The following is a 20,320-nucleotide window of genomic DNA, read 5'->3' as shown; positions in this document are numbered from 1 at the left end:
GCACATCAGGGGACTTGGCTAAGGTGTACCATACAGAGCCTCTTACATACACACACAAAAAAGGCAGGCATTCACCTCAAGGTAGTAACTGTGACTGACAGTTGGGGGACTGAGCGTCCATCTTAGTGAATTAAGAGGGGGTCGAGAGAGCTGATAAAGGCACTGAATCAGACATGATGTGTCCTTACAACAGCAGCATGAAGCTGTACGTGTTTCAAAAGTTAGGTTCAGGTTTTCTTCAGAAACCTAGCTGCAGAAGGTAAATTATTTTTTGAAGAGATAATAGTTGCATCTTCATTTTTTTCTAAACTAACGCATGCAGGAGTATCAATTGTTCTTCCTATAAAATTTGCATACTGTTCATTCAAAAATGACAAGAAGAAAAAGACAATCTGGTCCATCAAGCCTGCCCCATAGTCACATCACGATTAGAAATTCCCCTACCCACTATTAGCCATATAATCTCCAGAACATGCCTAAATCCCATTGCCAGTTAGGGGGGGAAAAAAAAACATCGGAAAGATTCCTCTCTGACCCACATAAACAACGTAAGCTACTTCAGCAGGTCCATAGTTATATTAGCTAGCATTTCAATCTTTATAAGGCCTGACCTCCACCTCGATAGTACCTTAGGTCTCTTAAAGATAAGCAGAGGTTAGGACTCACTGCAAAAGCTGACAACTTGGTCCATAGGTTTATTAACGAAGAAACCTGCCCAACATCTTACCCAGCTCTGCCCTTGTGCAACCTGACCCCTAGTCTTCCCCAATCTATCAAACTGAAATAATACATTAATGGAAACACAATTTAGCATTTTAACTATTTTATATACCATTATCAAATCACCCTGAAGTTGTTACTTTGGTGACTTCCACTTCAATTATTTGTAATACTTTCCCAATCACCCATAATTTGATATTTGTTCTTTTATCATTCTTTGCCTAAGCCAGCAGGAATAAACCTGTGGCTTTCTATATGTGCAAATAGTTACACAAATAACCGGCATGGTAGCACAGTGGGTAGCACTGTTGCTTCACAGCACCAGGGACTCGGGTTCGATTCTCGGCTTGGGTCACTGTCTGTGCGTAGTCTACACGTTCTCCCCGTGTCTGCGTGGGGTTCCTCCGGGTGCTCAGGTTTCCTCCCACAAGTCCAGAAAGACATGCTTGTTAGGTGAATTGGGCATTCTGAATTCTCAATCAGTGTACCCGAACAGGCGCCATAGTGTGGCAACTAGGGGATTTTCACAGTAACTTTATTGCAGTGTTAATGGAAGCCTACTTGTGACACTAATAAAGATTTCTATGATTATTAAATCTGACCTTGTATGTATTTACATTTTAAATATCTATTTTTTTCTTTACAGAATGCAGTTTAAGCTGAATAAAAATACATTGCAATTTGTTCAATTTATTGTCATTCACCTTTTTCCCCCAAAATCAGTATGACCTTGAATAGACTTCCATTAATTCATTAAAAAACCACATCTCCATTCTCAGATCTTTTTAAAATCACGACCAATATGCACATTGATGTGTTGAGTTTGTATGTCTCAATAAATGAGTAACATCAAAATCTCAGTACCTTTGTAAAAAAAGGGAGACTTGTTTTTTTAATACATGTCTGGAGAAACGCATCATAATCAGGTTGAAATATGAATAATGCAAGGTCACATTTATTGTCTCTTTCTAGCTGCTGAAAGTGAAATGAAAATGGCAATCAGAAAAAAACAGTAACTGTTGTGCATAAAATGCAGAAACTGAACATAAATAGTAAAACTGTTAGTTTCTTGCTGATGTACATTTACAAATCAGAAGGGGCCTATTGCAGACAAAGACTTTGTAACGATGGCAGAAGATTTTCTGGGTGTGATAACCGCTTTCTTACATTTTTCTTCTGCCTGCTCATTGCTACCAGCATGAGCAATAACTCTACAATGACCAGATAAAAGCAATCCTTTAAATGAAAGAGGTAAGGCTGCTACTGGGATCCAACCATGTGATGTCAAAAAATCACTGATTAATTTGAAATTCAATTGCACCTTTAGACAGATACCATAGTCAAAGCACAGAAGTGAATTCTGCGTAAATTTAATGTCAGAAATGACATTTAAATTAGATTACTCAGGTTTTCAATTTTAAAAGCCATTTTTCAGCACCTTTAATTGACCTCTGTGATCTCATTGATTTTATTATATTGATAAAAGTACTATTTATTATACATCTGTTTTTGATTTCTGGTTATAGAAAAAGATAAATACTGCAGTTTTACTATGGTTGGCCACGTAGTATGACCTGCAGATTTCCTCAAGAATCTTCAGAATGTGATGCATAAAAATAGCACTCAGATTTATTGTGCTAAAGACGGTTTTGGTAATTTATAGTTTAATTTTAAATCTACTAAAATACCGTCCAATGCCAAGGCTTTGTTCTCATTCTGGCTTTTGTCCAAATCACATAATCATTATTTCTGTTGCTGTCACACGTCATCATATATAACACACACCAAAACCATTACATTTTCATACTTTGCTGGAAGAATATTTTAAAACATCTTCATGGGTTCAAAGAAATGTGAAAATGTATAATAGCTGAGAATTCATTTTTTAAAAACTATTTATTCTAAAACATTCTCTACTTTCTGAAACAAATGGTTGTCGCGAAATAAAATTAACTTCCAGAATGTGTAGCATATACGCTCCTGTCTAGTTTTGAATGAAATAAACCAAGATGATAAATGAGCAGAAGTTGTTTGTCATGGCCCTTCACCTTTACCTACCTCTCTGGGTGAATAGAGGAAAGCACAAATACAAGAACAATGACATCAATACTTCCATCTGGAAACGGGTAGGTGGCGCCTGCTTCATTACACAGATCATGAACAAAGGCATAACATTGGGATGCATTGTATGCAGGGTGAGACTACAAAGTAATGAAGAATAAGACAAATAAAGGAATATGGCTACAAACAGCGAATTAGTCAGATTTAAATATTTCTCATTTATCAAGTTGGTATTTCATTACTACAATGCAGATACTGCAATTAGAATTCAAATGAACATACAAAAGGCACAATTGTTTTTGCATTGTATGATTCCAAACATACAAATTAACTTAATCTGTTTCTCATCTGTTTAAATTTTTCTCACTTTCCCCCTTTCAAGCCTATACAAAGCACAGATTTACCTGATTTAAAAAAACATCATTCAGCTGTAAACACAATCAAAATAATGTTCCAGTGTAAAATTCCAATATATTTGACTAGCTACAATTATTGTTGATATATAAAAGTTAAATAGGAAATTAAAGCAATTTAAGTAGAAGGAAATGAAAAACAAAATCAGATGTATACCTTCACCAGTTCCACTGCACGTGCTGAGAAGTCGCAGCAATAAAGGAATGCACTGGGATTGCTGCAGTGAATAGAGAACACTATTAAATATTTTCATTTTCTTGAATATCATCTACAGTTTTATCTAAATGCTGAAAAATTTCATTAAATATTAAGGCATACTTATTAAAGCAATTAAAGCAACAAACATCTGAGGAAAATGCTAGGTGTGTTTTGAAATGAAATGAAATGAAATGAAAATCGCTTATTGTCACAAGTAGGCTTCAATGAAGTTACTGTGAAAAGCCCCTAGTCGCCACATTCCGGCGCCTGTTCGGGGAGGCTGGTACAGGAATTGAACCGTGCTGCTGGCCTGCCTTGGTCTGCTTTAAAAGCCAGCTATTTAGCCCAGTGTGCTAAACCAGCCCCAGAAAAGGTATAAAATTCAAGTCACTATGAAGTTAATGTGATTTGATTTTGTTTATTGTCACGTGGACCGATGTACCGTGAAAAATATTTTTCTGCAAGCAGCTTAACAGATCATTAAGTACATGAAAAGAAAAAACATAATAGGGCAACACAAGGTACACAAGGTAACTACATAACATCGGTGTTGGGTGAAGCATACAGGGGTGTAGTGTTAATCAGGTCAGTCCATAAGAGGGTCTTTGAGGAATCTGGTAACAGCGGGGAAGATGCTGTTTTTGAGTCTGTTCGTGCGTGTTCTCGGACTTTTGTATCTCCTGCCCAATGGAAGAAGTTGGAAGAGTGAGTAAGCCGGGTGGGAGGGGTCTTTGATTATCATTTATCATAGAATTTACAGTGCAGAAGGAGGCCATTCGGCCCATCAAATCTGCATCGGCTCTTGGAAAGAGCACCCTACCCAAGGTCAACACCGCCACCCTATCCCCATAACCCAGTAACCCCACCCAACACTAAGGGCAATTTTGGACACTAAGGGCAATTTATCATGGCCAATCCACCTAACCTGCACATCTTTGGACTGTGGGAGGAAACCGGAGCACCCGGAGGAAACCCACGCACACACGGGGAGGATGTGCAGACTCCACACAGACAGTGACCCAAGCCGGAATCGAACCTGGAACCCTGGAGCTGTGAAGCAATTGTGCTATCCACAAGGCTACCGTGCTGCCCGCTTTCCCAAGGCAGCGATAGGTGAGATGGAGTCAATGGATGGGAGACAGATTTGTGTGATGGACTGGGCTGTGTTCATGACTCTCTGAAGTTTCTTGCAGTCTTGGGCCGAGCAGTTGCCATACCAGACTGTGATGCAGCCAGATAGGATGCTTTCTATGGTGCATCTGTAAAAGTTGGTAAGAGTTAATGTGGATATGCCGAATTTCCTTAGTTTCCTGAGGAAGTATAGGCCCTACATGATTGAAGTTATATCACCACAGAGGTACCAAGTTGAGGCCATGCAAAAAAGTGGTAGCCCGGACATTACCATGCAACAACATAAGCAAAGACTTCAAAAACAGGTTATCCACCTATCCTCTTAGCATGAGCTGATGGTTAGCCCAAAGAAATCAGTGAGAAGAAAGGAACTAAAAGAATTTACAGGTCGGCTGGAGGAGGAGTAGCATTTCTGCTGGAGGGAGAATACAAATTTATTTACATAGTCTGCCCTGTTAATCCTTTATCTAAATTCCCTGATGTAATGTTCACACCTCTTTCAATATATCTGCCCTGTTTTACTCCATTAACTCAAATAGATGCCATGACAAGTATGCACAAAGGAGGAAGCTTGGTTTATTCTTCTCCCCTAGTTGCCACACTATGGTGTGACCTCATTGCATATGCCTCGATGTTCAAAAAATAAACCACATAACATATTTTGATAAAGTGAGGTGTCCCCAACTGTTGTTCTTGCTGAACAAAGCAGAATTCATAATGAATGAAATTCAATATATTGTAAAACCACACCTGTCTGGTGCTACTGAATATTTAACAAAATGTATCTCGAGTGTATAAAGGTTACAAATCTCTTGTGGGTTAGGCCAAAGCTTTTTCTCCTTAGCCAATAAACGTAAACCATGGAAAAGGAAAAATGTGTATGCATTAAACACAAAATAATCTTACTGTCTTTTCAGAAACTCTGTGCAGTAAACAGTCAATTCGTCCATAGTACATCACAAACCCAGAGAACAATGGATACAATGGAACAGATATCCAGTCCTATCTCCAAGCCCCTAAATCATACATCTCGGCATTGCTGCTCACTCCTTAATGAATGCAGTTCCTATTTTAAAAATGGCAACAAGAACCAATAAGGTTGTGCAACCTAGAATGGGATCAACGCACTGCACCATGAACAGTAAGAATGCAGGTTCAAGCCTATGTTCCCACACATGGGGATTCTCCTATACTGCAAAGCATTTTGCCCAAGGGAGAAAGTAAAAATTCAGAAGTCAAAGCCTTTTCCTGCGTTCAAACACACCCATTGACTTCTGTCAGTTGCTACGGCATTGTCTGCTGGAGCATAGTGCTTAATGTATGAAAGTAAAATACGAAGTAAATACTTACACATTCAAAATATATAAACATGTTTAGTTTCTCAATATTTTAGCCCCAGAAATCTTTGTGGAAGCAGACTGTACTGTACACCTAAATATAATGAGGATTTGCAAATACAAACATTCACATGCTTCCCCTTTCAACCTTTTCTTAAACACTGATCTCCTATCTTATTCTCTACAGCTCTAGAGTTGGCTGCATCAAAACATACAGCAGGAGAGGAATTCTATCTTATGTCCTCTCCTACCCAGGCAACTCACCCTCATTAGATATATTTTATGTATGCAACACCAAATGGTGCAGGCCTGTTATTGGTGTATTAAAAATGAGTGTAGGGGACAACTGGTACTTGTGTCAGTCTTTTATATATGCACATGTATTTTGGTGCCTTTTATTCTGGGCATCAGAGGTATGTTAGTTGGTTAATTTTATATAATTTTACATAATAAAATGAACCAACTAACATAACTCTGATGCCCTGAATAAAAGGCACCGAAATATAATATATATAATCAAATTAGAGATAGGTCAGTATCATTTTTGATGATATTCATTTGTTTAGTGATGAGATTTTTCTTTTTTTATACATTTGATCATTTAATAGTAAATGAGGATGTCAACTTTAACCTGTTAAATATGCTTTATCCTAATTTTTCATATAGGATTAAAACATGTTTTCATATTTTATCTTACTTCAAAGAGACAGAAACCTTGAAGGAATACTGAAGCAATTGTGACTGGAATCAGGTGGCAGAAATTTAAATGCGGCATAAAGTGTCAGAATTGTGACAGCATGAGTATGTAGTTGGCCGATAGGAACCAAAAGGGTAGAGGTGAACAGTTGTTTTTCAGACTGGAGGAAGGTTACACATTGGGGTTCCAAGTGGTTGGTACCAGGACCACTGATTTTCTTGCTATATATTAATGACCTGGACTTGGGTGCGCAGGGCACAATTTTAAATTTTGCAGTTTTTAAAAATAAATTTAGAGTACCCAATTCATTTTTTTTTCTCAATTAAAGGGCAATTTAGCGGAGCCAATCCACCTACCCTGCACATCTTTGGGTTGTGGCAGTGAGACCCATGCAGACACGGGGAGAACGTGCAAACTCCACACGGACAGTGACCCGGGGCAGGGATCAGATCTGGGGCCTCAGCGGCATGAGGCAGGAGTGCTAACCACTGCGCCACTGTGCCGCCAATTAAATTTTGCAGTTAAGTCAAAATTTGGAAGTATGGTAAAATTTGAGGAGGACAACGATAGGCTTCATAAGGAATAGACAAGCTGGTGGAATGAGTGGATAAATGGCAGATGGAATTTAACACAGAGAAGTGATACAATTTTGATGGAAGACAAGGAGATAATATATAATGAAGGGTACAATTCTAAAGGAGTGCAGGAGCAGAGAGACCTGGATTTATATGTGCAGAAATCCTTAAAAGTGGTTGGGCTGATTGAGAAAATGGTTAAAATGGCACATGGGACCCCAGTCTTCATAAAGAGGCACAGAGCACAAAAGCAAGGAAGTAATGATGAACCAATATAAAATACTGGTTCAGCCACAACTGGCATATTGTGTTCAATTCTGGACATTACACTTTAGGAAGCTTGCGAAGGCTTTAGAGTAGGTGCAGAAAAGCTTTCCAAGAATGGTTCCAAGAGTGAGGGACACCAGTTACATAGATAAAAAGAAGACACTGTGGTTGTTCTCCTTGGAGAAGGTCAAGAGGTAATTTGATAGAGGTGTTCAAAATCATGAGGGGTCTAGACAGAGTATGTAGGGAAACTGTTTCCAATAGCAGAAGAATCAAAAAGCAAAGGATATCAATTTACGGTAACTGGCAAGAAAAACAATAGCAGCATGAGGAAAAACATTCACTGTGCAGCGAGTGATTAGGATCTGACATGCACTGCCTGAGTATGGTGGAGGCAGACTCAAACATGACTTTCAAAAGGGAACTCGATAAGAACATAAGAACATAAGAACTAGGAGCAGGAGTAGGCCATCTGGCCCCTCGAGCCTGCTCCGCCATTCAATGAGATCATGGCTGATCTTTTGTGGACTCAGCTCCACTTTCCGGCCCGAACACCATAACCATTAATCCCTTTATTCTTCAAAAAACTATCGATCTTTATCTTAAAAACATTTAATGAAGGAGCCTCTACTGCTTCACTGGGCAAGGAATTCCATAGATTCACAACCCTTTGGGTGAAGAAGTTCCTCCTAAACTCAGTCCTAAATCTACTTCCCCTTATTTTGAGGCTATGCCCCCTAGTTCTGCTTTCACCCGCCAGTGGAAACAACCTGCCCGCATCTATCCTACCTATTCCCTTCATAATCTTATATGTTTCTATAAGATCCCCCGTCATCCTTCTAAATTCCAACGAGTACAGTCCCAGTCGACTCAACCTCTCCTCGTAACCCAACCCCTTCAGCTCTGGGATTAACCTAGTGAATCTCCTCTGCACACCCTCCAGTGCCAGTACGTCCTTTCTCAAGTAAGGAGACCAAAACTGAACACAATACTCCAGGTGTGGCCTCACTAACACCTTATACAATTGCAGCATAACCTCCCTAGTCTTAAACTCCATCCCTCTAGCAATGAAGGACAAAATTCCATTTGCCTTCTTAATCACCTGTTGCACCTGAAAACCAACTTTCTGCGACTCATGCACTAGCACACCCAGATCTCTCTGCACAGCAGCATGTTTTAATTTTTTATCATTTAAATAATAATCCCTTTTGCCGTTATTCTTACCAAAATGGATAACCTCACATTTGTCAACATTGTATTCCATCTGCCAGACCCTAGCCCATTCACTTAGCCTGTCCAAATCCCTCTGCAGACTTCCAGTATCCTCTGCACTTTTTGCTTTACCACTTATCTTAGTGTCGTCTGCAAACTTGGACACATTGCCCTTGGTCCCCAACTCCAAATCATCTATGTAAATTGTGAACAGTTGTGGGCCCAACACTGATCCCTGAGGGACACCACTAGCTACTGATTGCCAATCAGAGAAACACCCATTAATCCCCACTCTTTGCTTTCTATTAATTAACCAATCCTCTATCCATGCTCCTACTTTCCCCTTAATGCCATGCATCTTTATCTTATGCAACAACCTTTTGTGTGGCACCTTGTCAAAGGCTTTCTGGAAATCCAGATATACCACATCCATTGGCTCCCCGTTATCTACCGCACTGTTAATGTCGTCAAAAAATTCCACTAAATTAGTTAGGCACGACCTGCCCTTTATGAACCCATGCTGCGTCTGTCCAATGGGACAATTTCCATCCAGGTGCCTCGCTATTTCTTCCTTGATGATAGATTCCAGCATCTTCCCTACTACCGAAGTTAAGCTCACTGGCCTATAATTACCCACTTTCTGCCTACCTGAAGGGAACAAAAGTGCTGGGCTATGGGGAAATGGCGGGGAAGTGGGACCAGCAGAGTTGCTCTTGCAGAGAGCTGGCATGGACACAAGAGGCCGAATGGTCTCCTTCCATACCGTAGCCATTCTATTACTCTATTAAAATTTGTAGCCTGACAACTGTGGGCAGTGAATCCACATTTTTTGTTGTAAAGTTAAAATATGATAGTTTGAAGATTGTTTAGAGAACAGGAAATAGAGAGTAGGCATAGATGGACCATTTTCGGAATGGCACAATATAACAAGTGGAGTGCCACAGGGATCAGTGCTGGGGTCTCGATTGCCTCTAACCTACATCAATGACATGGATGACAAGATCGAATGTATGGTTGTTAAATTGCTGATGACACAAAGATACATAGGAAAGTAAGTAGTGAGGAGGACATAAGGAGTCAGCAAAGGAATATAGATAGGTTAAGTGAGTGAGCAATAATCTTGCAGATGGGAATATAATGTGGGAAAATGTGAACTTGTCCATTTTGGCAGGAAGAATAGAAAAGCAGTTAAAAAAAAAATGTAAATAGGGAGAAATTGCAGAACTCTGACGTACAAACTTCTGGTGGCGACCATGACGTAGACGATCACAAGCTTGGTGGCTCCCGTGCGAGGTAGCGCATTTCGACCTGTTAAGGCCGATCAGGCGGCAGGATTGTACTTCAAAGATTGAGAGGTGAAAGCTGCTCCGCATTGCAGTTTGTCTGGTATTCAACTTCCCATGGTAAGTGCTGAAAAAAAGCGGCTGCAGGTAGACTGGGAGGCCTTCGCGAGTGCAGTTGAAGGTTTGACTTTCATTTGAAAGTGGCGCATCAGACAAGACTAAGGAAGGACTGAGAGGGTCAGGTCTTCCATTCGGGACTTGGCATGATGATAAGGGGGGTGGCTGTGTTTGTCATAGACATAGAATTTACAGTGCAGAAGGAGGCCATTCGGCCCATCGAGTCTGCACCGGCTCTTGGAAAGAGCACCCTACCCAAGATCCACACCTCCACCCTATCCCCATAACCCAGTAACCCCACCCTACACTAAGGGCAATTTTGGACACTATGGGCAATTTAGCATGGCCAATCCACCTAACCCGCACATCTTTGGACTGTGGGAGGAAACCGGAGCACCCGGAGGAAACCCACACACACACGGGGAGGATGTGCAGACTCCGCACAGACAGTGACCCAAGCCGGAATCGAACCTGGGACCCTGGAGCTGTGAAGCATTTGTGCTATCCACAAAGCTACCGTGCTGCCCTGTGTTGATCAGCAAGAAGGTGGCTTTCACAGCGGGAAAGATTGTGACCGGTCCGGGTGGTAGATTTGTGCTGGTGAGCGGGAGGGTGGAAGGTTTCCCGGTGGTGCTGGGCAACACCTATGCCCCAAACTGGGATGATGTGGAATTCTTGAGGCGGATTCTGGCGACAATCCCGGATTTGGATACTCACAGATTGATTCTTGGGGGGGGGACTTTAACAGTGTTAGACCCAGCACTACACTGATCTTGCTCTAGACTCAGGAAGGGCTGCATGGTAGCACGCTACAGTAGCAGTGGTTAGCACAGTTGCTTCACAGCTCCAGGGTCCCAGGTTCGATTCCCGGCTTGGTTCACTGTCTGTATGGAGTTTGCACGTTCTCCCCGTGTCAGCGTGGATTTCCTCCAGGTGCTCCGGTTTCCTCCCACTGTCCAAAGATGTGTTGGTTAGGTGGATTGGCCATGATAAATTGTCCTAAGTGTCCAAAAAGGTTGGGTGGATTACTGGGATAGGGTGGAGGCATGAGCTTAAATGGGGTGCTCTTTCCAAGGGCCGGTGCAGACTCGATGGGCCGAACGACCTCCTTCTGCACTGTAAATTCTAGGATTCTATGTCGGTGATGGCTAGGGAGCTGTAGGAGTTTATGCAGCTTATAGGTGGGGTGGATCCGTAGCGCTTCGCGAGACCTAGGGAATTCTCCTTTTTCTCTCATGTCCATAAGGGCTATTCCTGGATCGACCTTTTTGTTATGGACAAGTCATTGATGACACAAGTGGCTGAGGCGGAATATTTGGCGATTGTGGTGTAAGATCACGCACCACACTGGGTGGGTCTACGAGCAGAGAGGGCATTCCCCTAAAGGCCCCACCGGAAGATGGATGTAGGTCGTCTTTCAGATAAAGGGACTTGTTAGCAGATAGAGGGGGTAGTTCACAATTATGTAGACCAGATCAACACGGTGAGGTTTTCGCTGGTGTGGTGTGGGAGGCACTGAAAGCTGTGATTAGGGAAGAGCTCATCTCGATCCTTGCACACAGGCTGAGGATGGAGCGGATGGAGCAGTCAAGGCTGATGGAGGCAATTTTGGCAGTTGATTGTAAATACTCAGAATCAGCCAAGGAGGCGCTACTAAAGGAGCGACAGGGGCTCCAGATGGAGTTTAAACTGATTTCTACCGAAAAGGTGGAGGCAACTGCATAAAGCTAGAGGGGTGTGTATGAACATGGGGAGAAGGCCAGTAGGATGCTTGCTCACCAATTGAGGAAACATGCAGCGGCAAGGGGGATAGTTAGGTTGAGAGATGAGGGGGCAAAGAGTGCGGCACAGTGGTTAGCACTGCTGTGTCACAGCGCCAGAGACCTGGGTTCAATTCCGGCCTTGGGTCACTGTCAGTGTGGAGTTTGTACATTCTCCCCGTGTCTGCGTGGGATTCCTCCGGGTACTCCAGTTTCCTTCCACAGTCCAAAGATGTGCAGATTAGGTGGATTGGCCATGATACCATGATAGATTGTCCCTTAGTTTCCAGTGATGTACAGGTTAAATTACGGGATTATGGGTTATAGGATGGAGTGGATAGGTGGATACTCGATGGGCCGGATGGCCTCCTTCTGCTCTCGGAGATCCGGAGGGGATTAATGGAATTTTTGATACTTTCGATGGGAGACTATACCAGTCGGAACCTCCACTGGGGGATGAAGGGAGAAGATGCTTTCTGGTTAGGTTGGAGTTTCAGAGGGTAGAACAAGCAAGAGTGCAGGGGCTGGGGGCTCCAATAGGGCTGGGGGCTCCAATAAGGCTGCGGGAGATGATGGAGTGTGTGGGGTTGATGCAGTCCAGGAAAGCCCTGGGCCCAGATGGGTTTCTTGTCGAATTCTATAAGCGATTTGGGTTGCTGCTGGGTGCCTTGTTGGTGCGGATGTATAACGAAGCGCTGGAGAAGCGCGAGCTCCCCCACAAAACTGTCCAAGGCATCGATCTCACTTATCCTAAAGAAGGACAAAGACCCTAAACAGTGTGGGTCTTACCAGCCGATCGCACCATTGAACATTGACGCAAAACTTCTGGCAAAGATTTTGGCCACTCGAATTAAGGGTTGTGTGCCGGATGTGGTTGGGGAAGATCAGACATGGTTTGTTAAGGGTAGGCAATTATCGAGTAATATACAGAGGCTATTGGATGTGATCATGATGCCTGCAGAGTGGAAGGAGGTGAAGGTGGTGGTGTCTATGGAGGCGGAGAAGGCATTTGCCGAGTGGAATGAGCGCACTTGTTTGATGGACTGGAATGGTTTGGGTTTGGAGAGGAGTTTGTAGATTGGGTCAGATTATTGTACAAGGCCCTGAAGGTGAGCGTCCTGACTAATGGGGCTAACTCTAAGTACTTCACTTTGCAGGGTAGGACGAGACAGGAGTGCCTGCGCTCTCTCCATTGTTCTTTGCCCTTTGCGATTGAGCCATTGGCGATGGCACTTCTGTCCTCTACAGAATGGAGTGGTATTGAGGGGGGGGGGGGGGAGGAGAGAGAGAGAGAGAGCACCTGGTCTCCCCATATGCAGACATCCTCCTACTGTATATATCAAAATCTGCAGAGTGCCTCGGTAAGATAATGGAGATTCTGAAAGAATCCTTCTCTGGTAATAAGCTCAACATGATAAAAAGCGAGGTATTCCCGATTAGCACCGGAGGGCAGGAAGGTTGTTTGAGTAATCTTCCATTCCGATTGGTGAGGTCGAGTTTCCGATATCTGGGAACACATGTGGCACTAGATTGGGCCCAACTCCAAAAGCTAAATTTGGCAACAATTGTGGAAGGGATGAGAGAGGACTTCAAGAGATGGGATATGTTGCCACTATCCTTGATGGGCGGAGCTCAGAAAGTAAACATGGTGGTTCTGCCGAAACATCTGTTTATATTCCAGAGTCTCCCAAATTTCCTGCCCAAATCGTTCTTTAGGAAGGTTAACAAGCTGATCCTGAACTTTGTTTGGGTGGGGAAGATTCCTGGTGAGAGATAGGTGAGGGTGTGGCCTGGTGCTCCCAAACTTAAAAAATTATTACTGGGCTGCAATCACTGTCATGGTCCGGAAGTGAATGGAGGACCAAGGATCGGTATGGGGAAAAGTAGAAGAACCCTCATGTAAGGGGACCACCTTGAGGGCACTGGTTTTGGCCCCTGTGCTGTTCACTCCAAATAGATATTCACCGAATCCAGTGGTAATCGCCACACTGAGGATGTGTATAGAGGCGCTGATTTGCAATAACCATAGATTTGGCCCGGCAAGGTTTAGAGAATGGGACCAGATGGGGATTAGATGCTTTCCGGACCTGTTTGTGGGAAGGAAATTAGCAGACTTGACTGACCTGGCGGAGGTTTACCAGTTAACTAATAATGATAGGTTCAGATACCTTCAGATTAGGGCCTGAGAAAGGAGGTGGGTTCGTTCCCGATGTTATCATCCCCGGGATTACAGGATAGGCTCTTACCAGAGGACAAGACTGGGAAAGCTAAGATCTGTGATATCTGCGCGTGCAGAGCTGACCAAAAAGGAGGAAACGTCAATGGAGGCTATTCCGTCAGGAGGAATTGGGGGGCGGGAGGGGGGGTGCGATGCGAGGGGGGATTTGGAAGGAGGCGTTGTGCAGGACTAATGCTTCCTTGTCATGCGCCAGACATGGTGTGGTGGTATGTATTAGGGGTAATACGGTACACCACGTGTCGACAGGCTATTGGTGGAGGGATGCCAGGTCCTCATAGGATCTGCCACCTACTGGACTCCACCCAGAAATGCCGGTATAAGAGCCCAGTTTTTCCCTCCATTTCCCTCAGCAGTTGCATTCTGTAACCACGCTGCTGGGGATAAAGTTCTGCTTAATAAAGCCTTCAATTGACATTACCTCAACCTGCCTCGCGTCATATTGACAGTGTTACAATTTATTAAGCAGAATTTAAATTGAAGAAAACGACGTGAGAACATGGAGCTCCGAATCACCCCGGAGTGCCTGCGCATCGCACCCCAAGCAGCTAACTCAGCCTCTATCTTCAAACACTGGATGGCATGCTTTGAGGGCTAACTCCGAACGGCCCCCGGCACACCGACTGACGAACAAAAGATGCAGGTCCTCTATTCCAGGGTGAGTCCTGACGTCTACTCCCTTATCGAGGACGAGGACGGTTTCACCGGTGCCATCGCCGCGCTGAAGGATATCTACATCCGGCCCGCCAACCAGGTTCTTGCTCGCTACCAGCTCGCCACACGACGGCAATTTCCGGGGGAATCGCTGGACGAGTTTTATAACGCCCTGCAGATCCTGGGTCGAAACTGCAACTGCCCGGTGGTAACAGCGAGTTAACACACAGAGCTCCTGGTCCGCGATGCGTATGTGGCAGGTTTGGCCTCTTCCCAGATCCGCCAGAGGCTTCTGGAGAAAGAATCTCTGGGACTTACAGAAGCTCGGGCCCTGGCGGCATCCCTCGATGTGGCCTCGCGTAACGCCCGCGCCTACGCCCCCGACTGCACTACAGCCCCTTGGGCTCCGTGGACCCCCGCTGGGGTCGACTCTCCGACACCCCCCCCACCCCTGCAAACCTGCGCGACCAAAACACCAGACCAACCGGGGGGGCCCTGCTGCTATTTTTGCGGCCAGCCGAAACACACTCGGCAGCGATGCCCGGCCCGCGCGGCTACCTGCAAAAGCTGCGGGAAGAAAGGCCACTACGCGACGGTGTGCAAGTCCCGCGGGGTCGCCGCTATCTCCGGGGAAGAAACAGGACGACAGACCCAGCCCCCCCAGCGATCCACGTGTGACCAACGGACGCCGCCATTTTGGATCCCGGACGCCACGAGGGAGAGATGGGTGCCGCCATTTTGTCCACCCCCGACCGCGCTCGATCCGTGGACGCCGCCATCTTGGCTGAAGGACCCCGACACAGACGGCCACATACTGCCTGATTACGATGCTCAACTTCAACAACCACGTCTGGCTTCGACGACCCTCGACCAGTCGCGACCCCGGACGCTCCAGACTGCAACCACTACAGTCCTAGTGAATGGCTACGAGACGCTGTGTCTTATCGACTCTGGGAGCACGGAGAGCTTCATTCATCCGGACACGGTAAGGCGCTGTTCCCTCGTAATTCGGCCAAGCACCCAGAAAACTTTCCTGACGGCGGGATCCCACTCCGTTCAGATCACGGGGTTCTGCATCGCTAACCTAACGGTGCAGGGGAGGGAGTTCCGAAATTACCGGCTGTATGTCCTCCCCCATCTCTGTGCGCCCACACTCCTAGGGTTGGACTTCCAATGCAACCTCCAGAGTTTAACATTTAAATTTGGCGGCCCTATACCCCCACTGACTGTCTGCGGCCTCGCGACCCTCAAGGTTGGACCGCCTTCCTTGTTTGCGAACCTCACACCGGATTGCAAACCCGTCGCCACAAGGAGCAGACGGTACAGCGCCCAGGACCGAGCATTTATCCGGTCCGAAGTCCAGAGGCTGCTGAAGGAAGGCATCATCCAGGCTAGCAACAGTCCCTGGAGAGCCCAGGTGGTAGTTGTTAAGACCGGGGAGAAACAGAGGATGGTCATCGACTATAGTCAGACCATCAACAGGTACACTCAGCTAGATGCGTACCCTCTCCCCCGCATATCCGACATGGTCAATCGGATTGCACAGTACAAGGTCTTTTCCACCGTGGACCTCAAGTCCGCCTACCACCAGCTCCCATCCGTCCCGGTGACCGCAACTATACTGTCTTCGAAGCAGACGGGCGGTTATACCACTTTTTAAGGGTTCCATTCGGTGTCACGAACGGAGTCTCGGTCTTCCAACGAGAGATGGACCGAATGGTTGACCAGCACGGTTTACGGGCCATGTTCCCATATCTCGACAACGTCACCATCTGCGGCCACGACCAGCAGGACCACGACGCCAACCTCCAAAAATTCCTCCAGACCGCTCACGCCCTGAACCTCACTTACAACAAAGAAAAATGCGTGTTCCGCACCGATCGTCTAGCCATCCTGGGCTACGTAGTGCGTAATGGAGTGATAGGCCCCGACCCTGAACGCATGCGCCCCCTCATGGAGTTCCCTCTCCCCCACTGTGCCAAAGCCCTGAAACGTTGCCTGGGCTTCTTTTCTTATTACGCCCAGTGGGTCCCCCAGTACGCAGACAAGGCCCGTGCACTAATCCAGTCCACTACTTTTCCCCTGACGACAGAGGCATGCCAGGCCTTTAGCCGCATCAAAACGGATATCGCAAAGGCCACGATGCGCGCCATCGACGAGTCCCTCCCCTTCCAGGTCGAGAGCGACGCATCGGATGTAGCTCTGGCGGCCACCCTCAACCAAGCAGGCAGACCCGTGGCCTTCTTCTCCCGAACCCTCCACGCTTCAGAAATCCGCCACTCCTCAGTGGAAAAGGAGGCACAAGCAATAGGAATTTGCGCTGTATTGTTCTATGTTCTATAAGTTTATTGGATAAACATATGGCTGATAATGGCATAGTGTAGGTTAGATGGCTTTTGTTTCGGTGCAACATCGTGGGCCGAAGGGCCTGTACTGCGCTGTATTGTTCTATGTTCTATGTTCAATAGTGGAAGCTGTGCGACATTGGAGGCATTACCTGGCCGGTAGGAGATTCACTCTCCTCACTGACCAACGGTCAGTTGCCTTCATGTTCGATAATGCACAGCGGGGCAAGATCAAGAACGACAAGATCTTGCGGTGGAGGATCGAACTCTCCACCTTCAATTATGAGATCTTGTATCGTCCCGGAAAGCTGAACGAGCCATCCGATGCCCTATCTCGCGGCACATGTGCCAATGTACAAGTGGACCATCTACAAGCCCTCCACTAGGACCTCTGCCACCCGGGGGTCACTCGTTTCTACCACTTCCTTAAGGCCCGCAAACTCCCTTACTCCGTCGAGGACATCCGAACAGTCACCAGAAACTGCCAGATCTGCGCTGAGTGCAAACCGCACTTTTTCAGGCCAGATAGAGCGCACCTGGTTAAGGCCTCTCGACCCTTTGAACGCCTCAGTTTGGATTTCAAAGGCCCCCTCCCCTCCACCGATCGCAACGCGTACTTCCTGAACGTCGTTGACGAATACTCCCGTTTCCCTTTCGCCATCTCCTGCCCCGACATGACCGCGTCCACGGTCATTAAAGCCCTCGGTACCATTTTTACACTGTTCGGTTTCCCCAACTATATCCATAGCGACAGGGGGTCCTCCTTTATGAGTGACGAACTGCGTCAATTCCTGCTCAGCAGGGGCATAGCCTCGAGCAGGACGACCAGTTACAACCCCCGAGGGAACGGGCAGGTAGAAAGCGGGAATGGAACGGTCTGGAAGGCCGTCCTGCTGGCCCTCCGGTCTAGGAGCCTCCCAATTTCCCGCTGGCAGGAAGTCCTCCCGGATGCCCTTCACTCTATCCGGTCCCTGCTGTGCACCACCACGAATCAAACGCCTCACGAGCGCCTCCTCCTCTTTCCTAGGAAGTCCTCCTCTGGAACGCCACTTCCGACCTGGCTAGCAGCTCCGGGACCCAATCTGCTCCGGAAACATGTGCGGGCGCACAAGTCAGATCCGTTGGTGGAACGGGTGCATCTCCTTCACGCCAACCCGCAATACGCCTATGTGGAGTACCCCGATGGGCGACAGGACACGGTCTCCCTGCGAGATCTGGCGCCCGCCGGATCTACCCATACTCCCCCAACGCCAATCACCACCTCCTCACTCCCGCCGGTTCATCCCGCAGCCACCCCCTTCCCGGGGGGTTCGATTCTCCTCCCAGACCCGCCCAGGAGTAAGGACGCAGGGGACAGCGCTACGCTCCCAGAGTCGACGGGACTCGAGCCAGCGCCATCACCACCACGCCCGAGATGATCGGCAAGGACGACCAGGGCGCCCATCTGGCTCATCGAATCACTTTAACTCTCAACGTTTTCAGTTATTGTGTCTTGTTATAGTTATGGCATCATGCCGACCCTGTTTGGCCCGTTGGCCCAGTTGAAGCGATAATCTTGTGTTTTGTTCAAAGTTCAAATGTTGTTCCTCTGTTTAAGAAGGGTAGCAAGGATAATCCCGGGAACTACAGGCCGGTGAGCCTTACTTCAGTGGTAGGGAAATTACTGGAGAGAATTCTTCGAGACAGGATCTACTCCCATTTGGAAGCAAATGGACATATTAGTGAGAGGCAGCACGGTTTTGTGAAGGGGAGGTCGTGTCTCACTAACTTGATAGAGTTTTTCGAGGAGGTCACTAAGATGATTGATGCAGGTAGGGCAGTAGATGTTGTCTATATGGACTTCAGTAAGGCCTTTGACAAGGTCCCTCATGGAAGACTAGTACAAAAGGTGAAGTCACACGGGATCAGGGGTGAACTGGCCAGGTGGATACAGAACTGGCTAGGCCATAGAAGGCAGAGGGTAGCAATGGAGGGATGCTTTTCTAATTGGAGGGCTGTGACCAGTGGTGTTCCACAGGGATCAGTGCTGGGACCTTTGCTCTTTGTAGTATATATAAATGATTTGGAGGAAAATGTAACTGGTCTGATTAGTAAGTTTGCAGACGACACAAAGGTTGGTGGAATTGCGGATAGCGATGAGGACTGTCTGAGGATACAGCAGGATTTAGATTGTCTGGAGACTTGGGCGGAGAGATGGCAGATGGAGTTTAATCCGGACAAATGTGAGGTAATGCATTTTGGAAGGGCTAATGCAGGTAGGGAATATACAGTGAATGGTAGAACCCTCAAGAGTATTGAAAGTCAAAGAGATCTAGGAGTACAGGTCCACAGGTCATTGAAAGGGGCAACACAGGTGGAGAAGGTAGTCAAGAAGGCATACGGCATGCTTGCCTTCATTGGCCGGGGCATTGAGTATAAGAATTGGCAAGTCATGTTGCAGCTGTATAGAACCTTAGTTAGGCCACACTTGGAGTATAGTGTTCAATTCTGGTCGCCACACTACCAGAAGGATGTGGAGGCTTTAGAGAGGGTGCAGAAGAGATTTACCAGAATGTTGCCTGGTATGGAGGGCATAAGCTATGAGGAGCGATTGAATAAACTCGGTTTGTTCTCACTGGAACGAAGGAGGTTGAGTGGCGACCTGATAGAGGTATACAAAATTATGAGGGGCATAGACAGAGTGGATAGTCAGAGGCTTTTCCCCAGGGTAGAGGGGTCAATTACTAGGGGGCATAGGTTTAAGGTGAGAGGGGCAAGGTTTAGAGTAGATGTACGAGGCAAGTTTTTTACGCAGAGGGTAGTGGGTGCCTGGAACTCACTACCGGAGGAGGTAGTGGAAGCAGGGACGATAGGGACATTTAAGGGGCATCTTGACAAATATATGAATAGGATGGGAATAGAAGGATACGGACCCAGGAAGTGTAGAAGATTGTAGTTTAGTCGGGCAGTATGGTCGGCACGGGCTTGGAGGGCCAAAGGGCCTGTTCCTGTGCTGTACATTTCTTTGTTCTTTGTTCTTGTTCTTTGTTACGGCATAGTACCGACTCTGTAAACCCCTACCACCATGCGAACCATCATCCCGCCGGGTTTTTTTCAACAAGGGGTGAATGTGGTGGTATGTATTAGGGGTAATACGGTACACCACGTGTCGACAGGCTATTGGTGGAGGGATGCCAGGTCCTGATAGGATCTGCCACCTACTGGACTCCACCCAGAAATGCCGGTATAAGAACCCAGTTTTTCCCTCCATTTCCCTCAGCAGTTGCATTCTGTAACCACGCTGCTGGGGATAAAGTTCTGCTTAATAAAGCCT

At 46.4% G+C, this 20,320-nt stretch overlaps 1 protein-coding gene across 9 annotated transcripts in view; it reads right to left on the bottom strand.

Moving 5' to 3' along the window:
* Window positions 1-20,320, bottom strand: part of mettl8 (methyltransferase 8, methylcytidine) — an 89,427-nt gene that overhangs the window by 43,318 nt on the left and 25,789 nt on the right. For all 9 annotated transcript variants that reach the window (XM_072475734.1, XM_072475769.1, XM_072475776.1 and 6 more), the window contains exons 6-7: window positions 3,352-3,412; window positions 2,779-2,921 (exon numbers count right to left, since the gene is read on the bottom strand). In XM_072475734.1, the coding sequence (XP_072331835.1) occupies window positions 2,779-2,921; window positions 3,352-3,412 (204 nt within the window). The remainder of the gene's footprint in view (window positions 1-2,778; window positions 2,922-3,351; window positions 3,413-20,320) is intronic.

This window comes from Scyliorhinus torazame, chromosome 2, assembly GCF_047496885.1.
Source record: "Scyliorhinus torazame isolate Kashiwa2021f chromosome 2, sScyTor2.1, whole genome shotgun sequence".
Classification (NCBI taxonomy): domain Eukaryota; kingdom Metazoa; phylum Chordata; class Chondrichthyes; order Carcharhiniformes; family Scyliorhinidae; genus Scyliorhinus; species Scyliorhinus torazame.
This window is presented reverse-complemented; position numbering and strand designations above follow the sequence as displayed.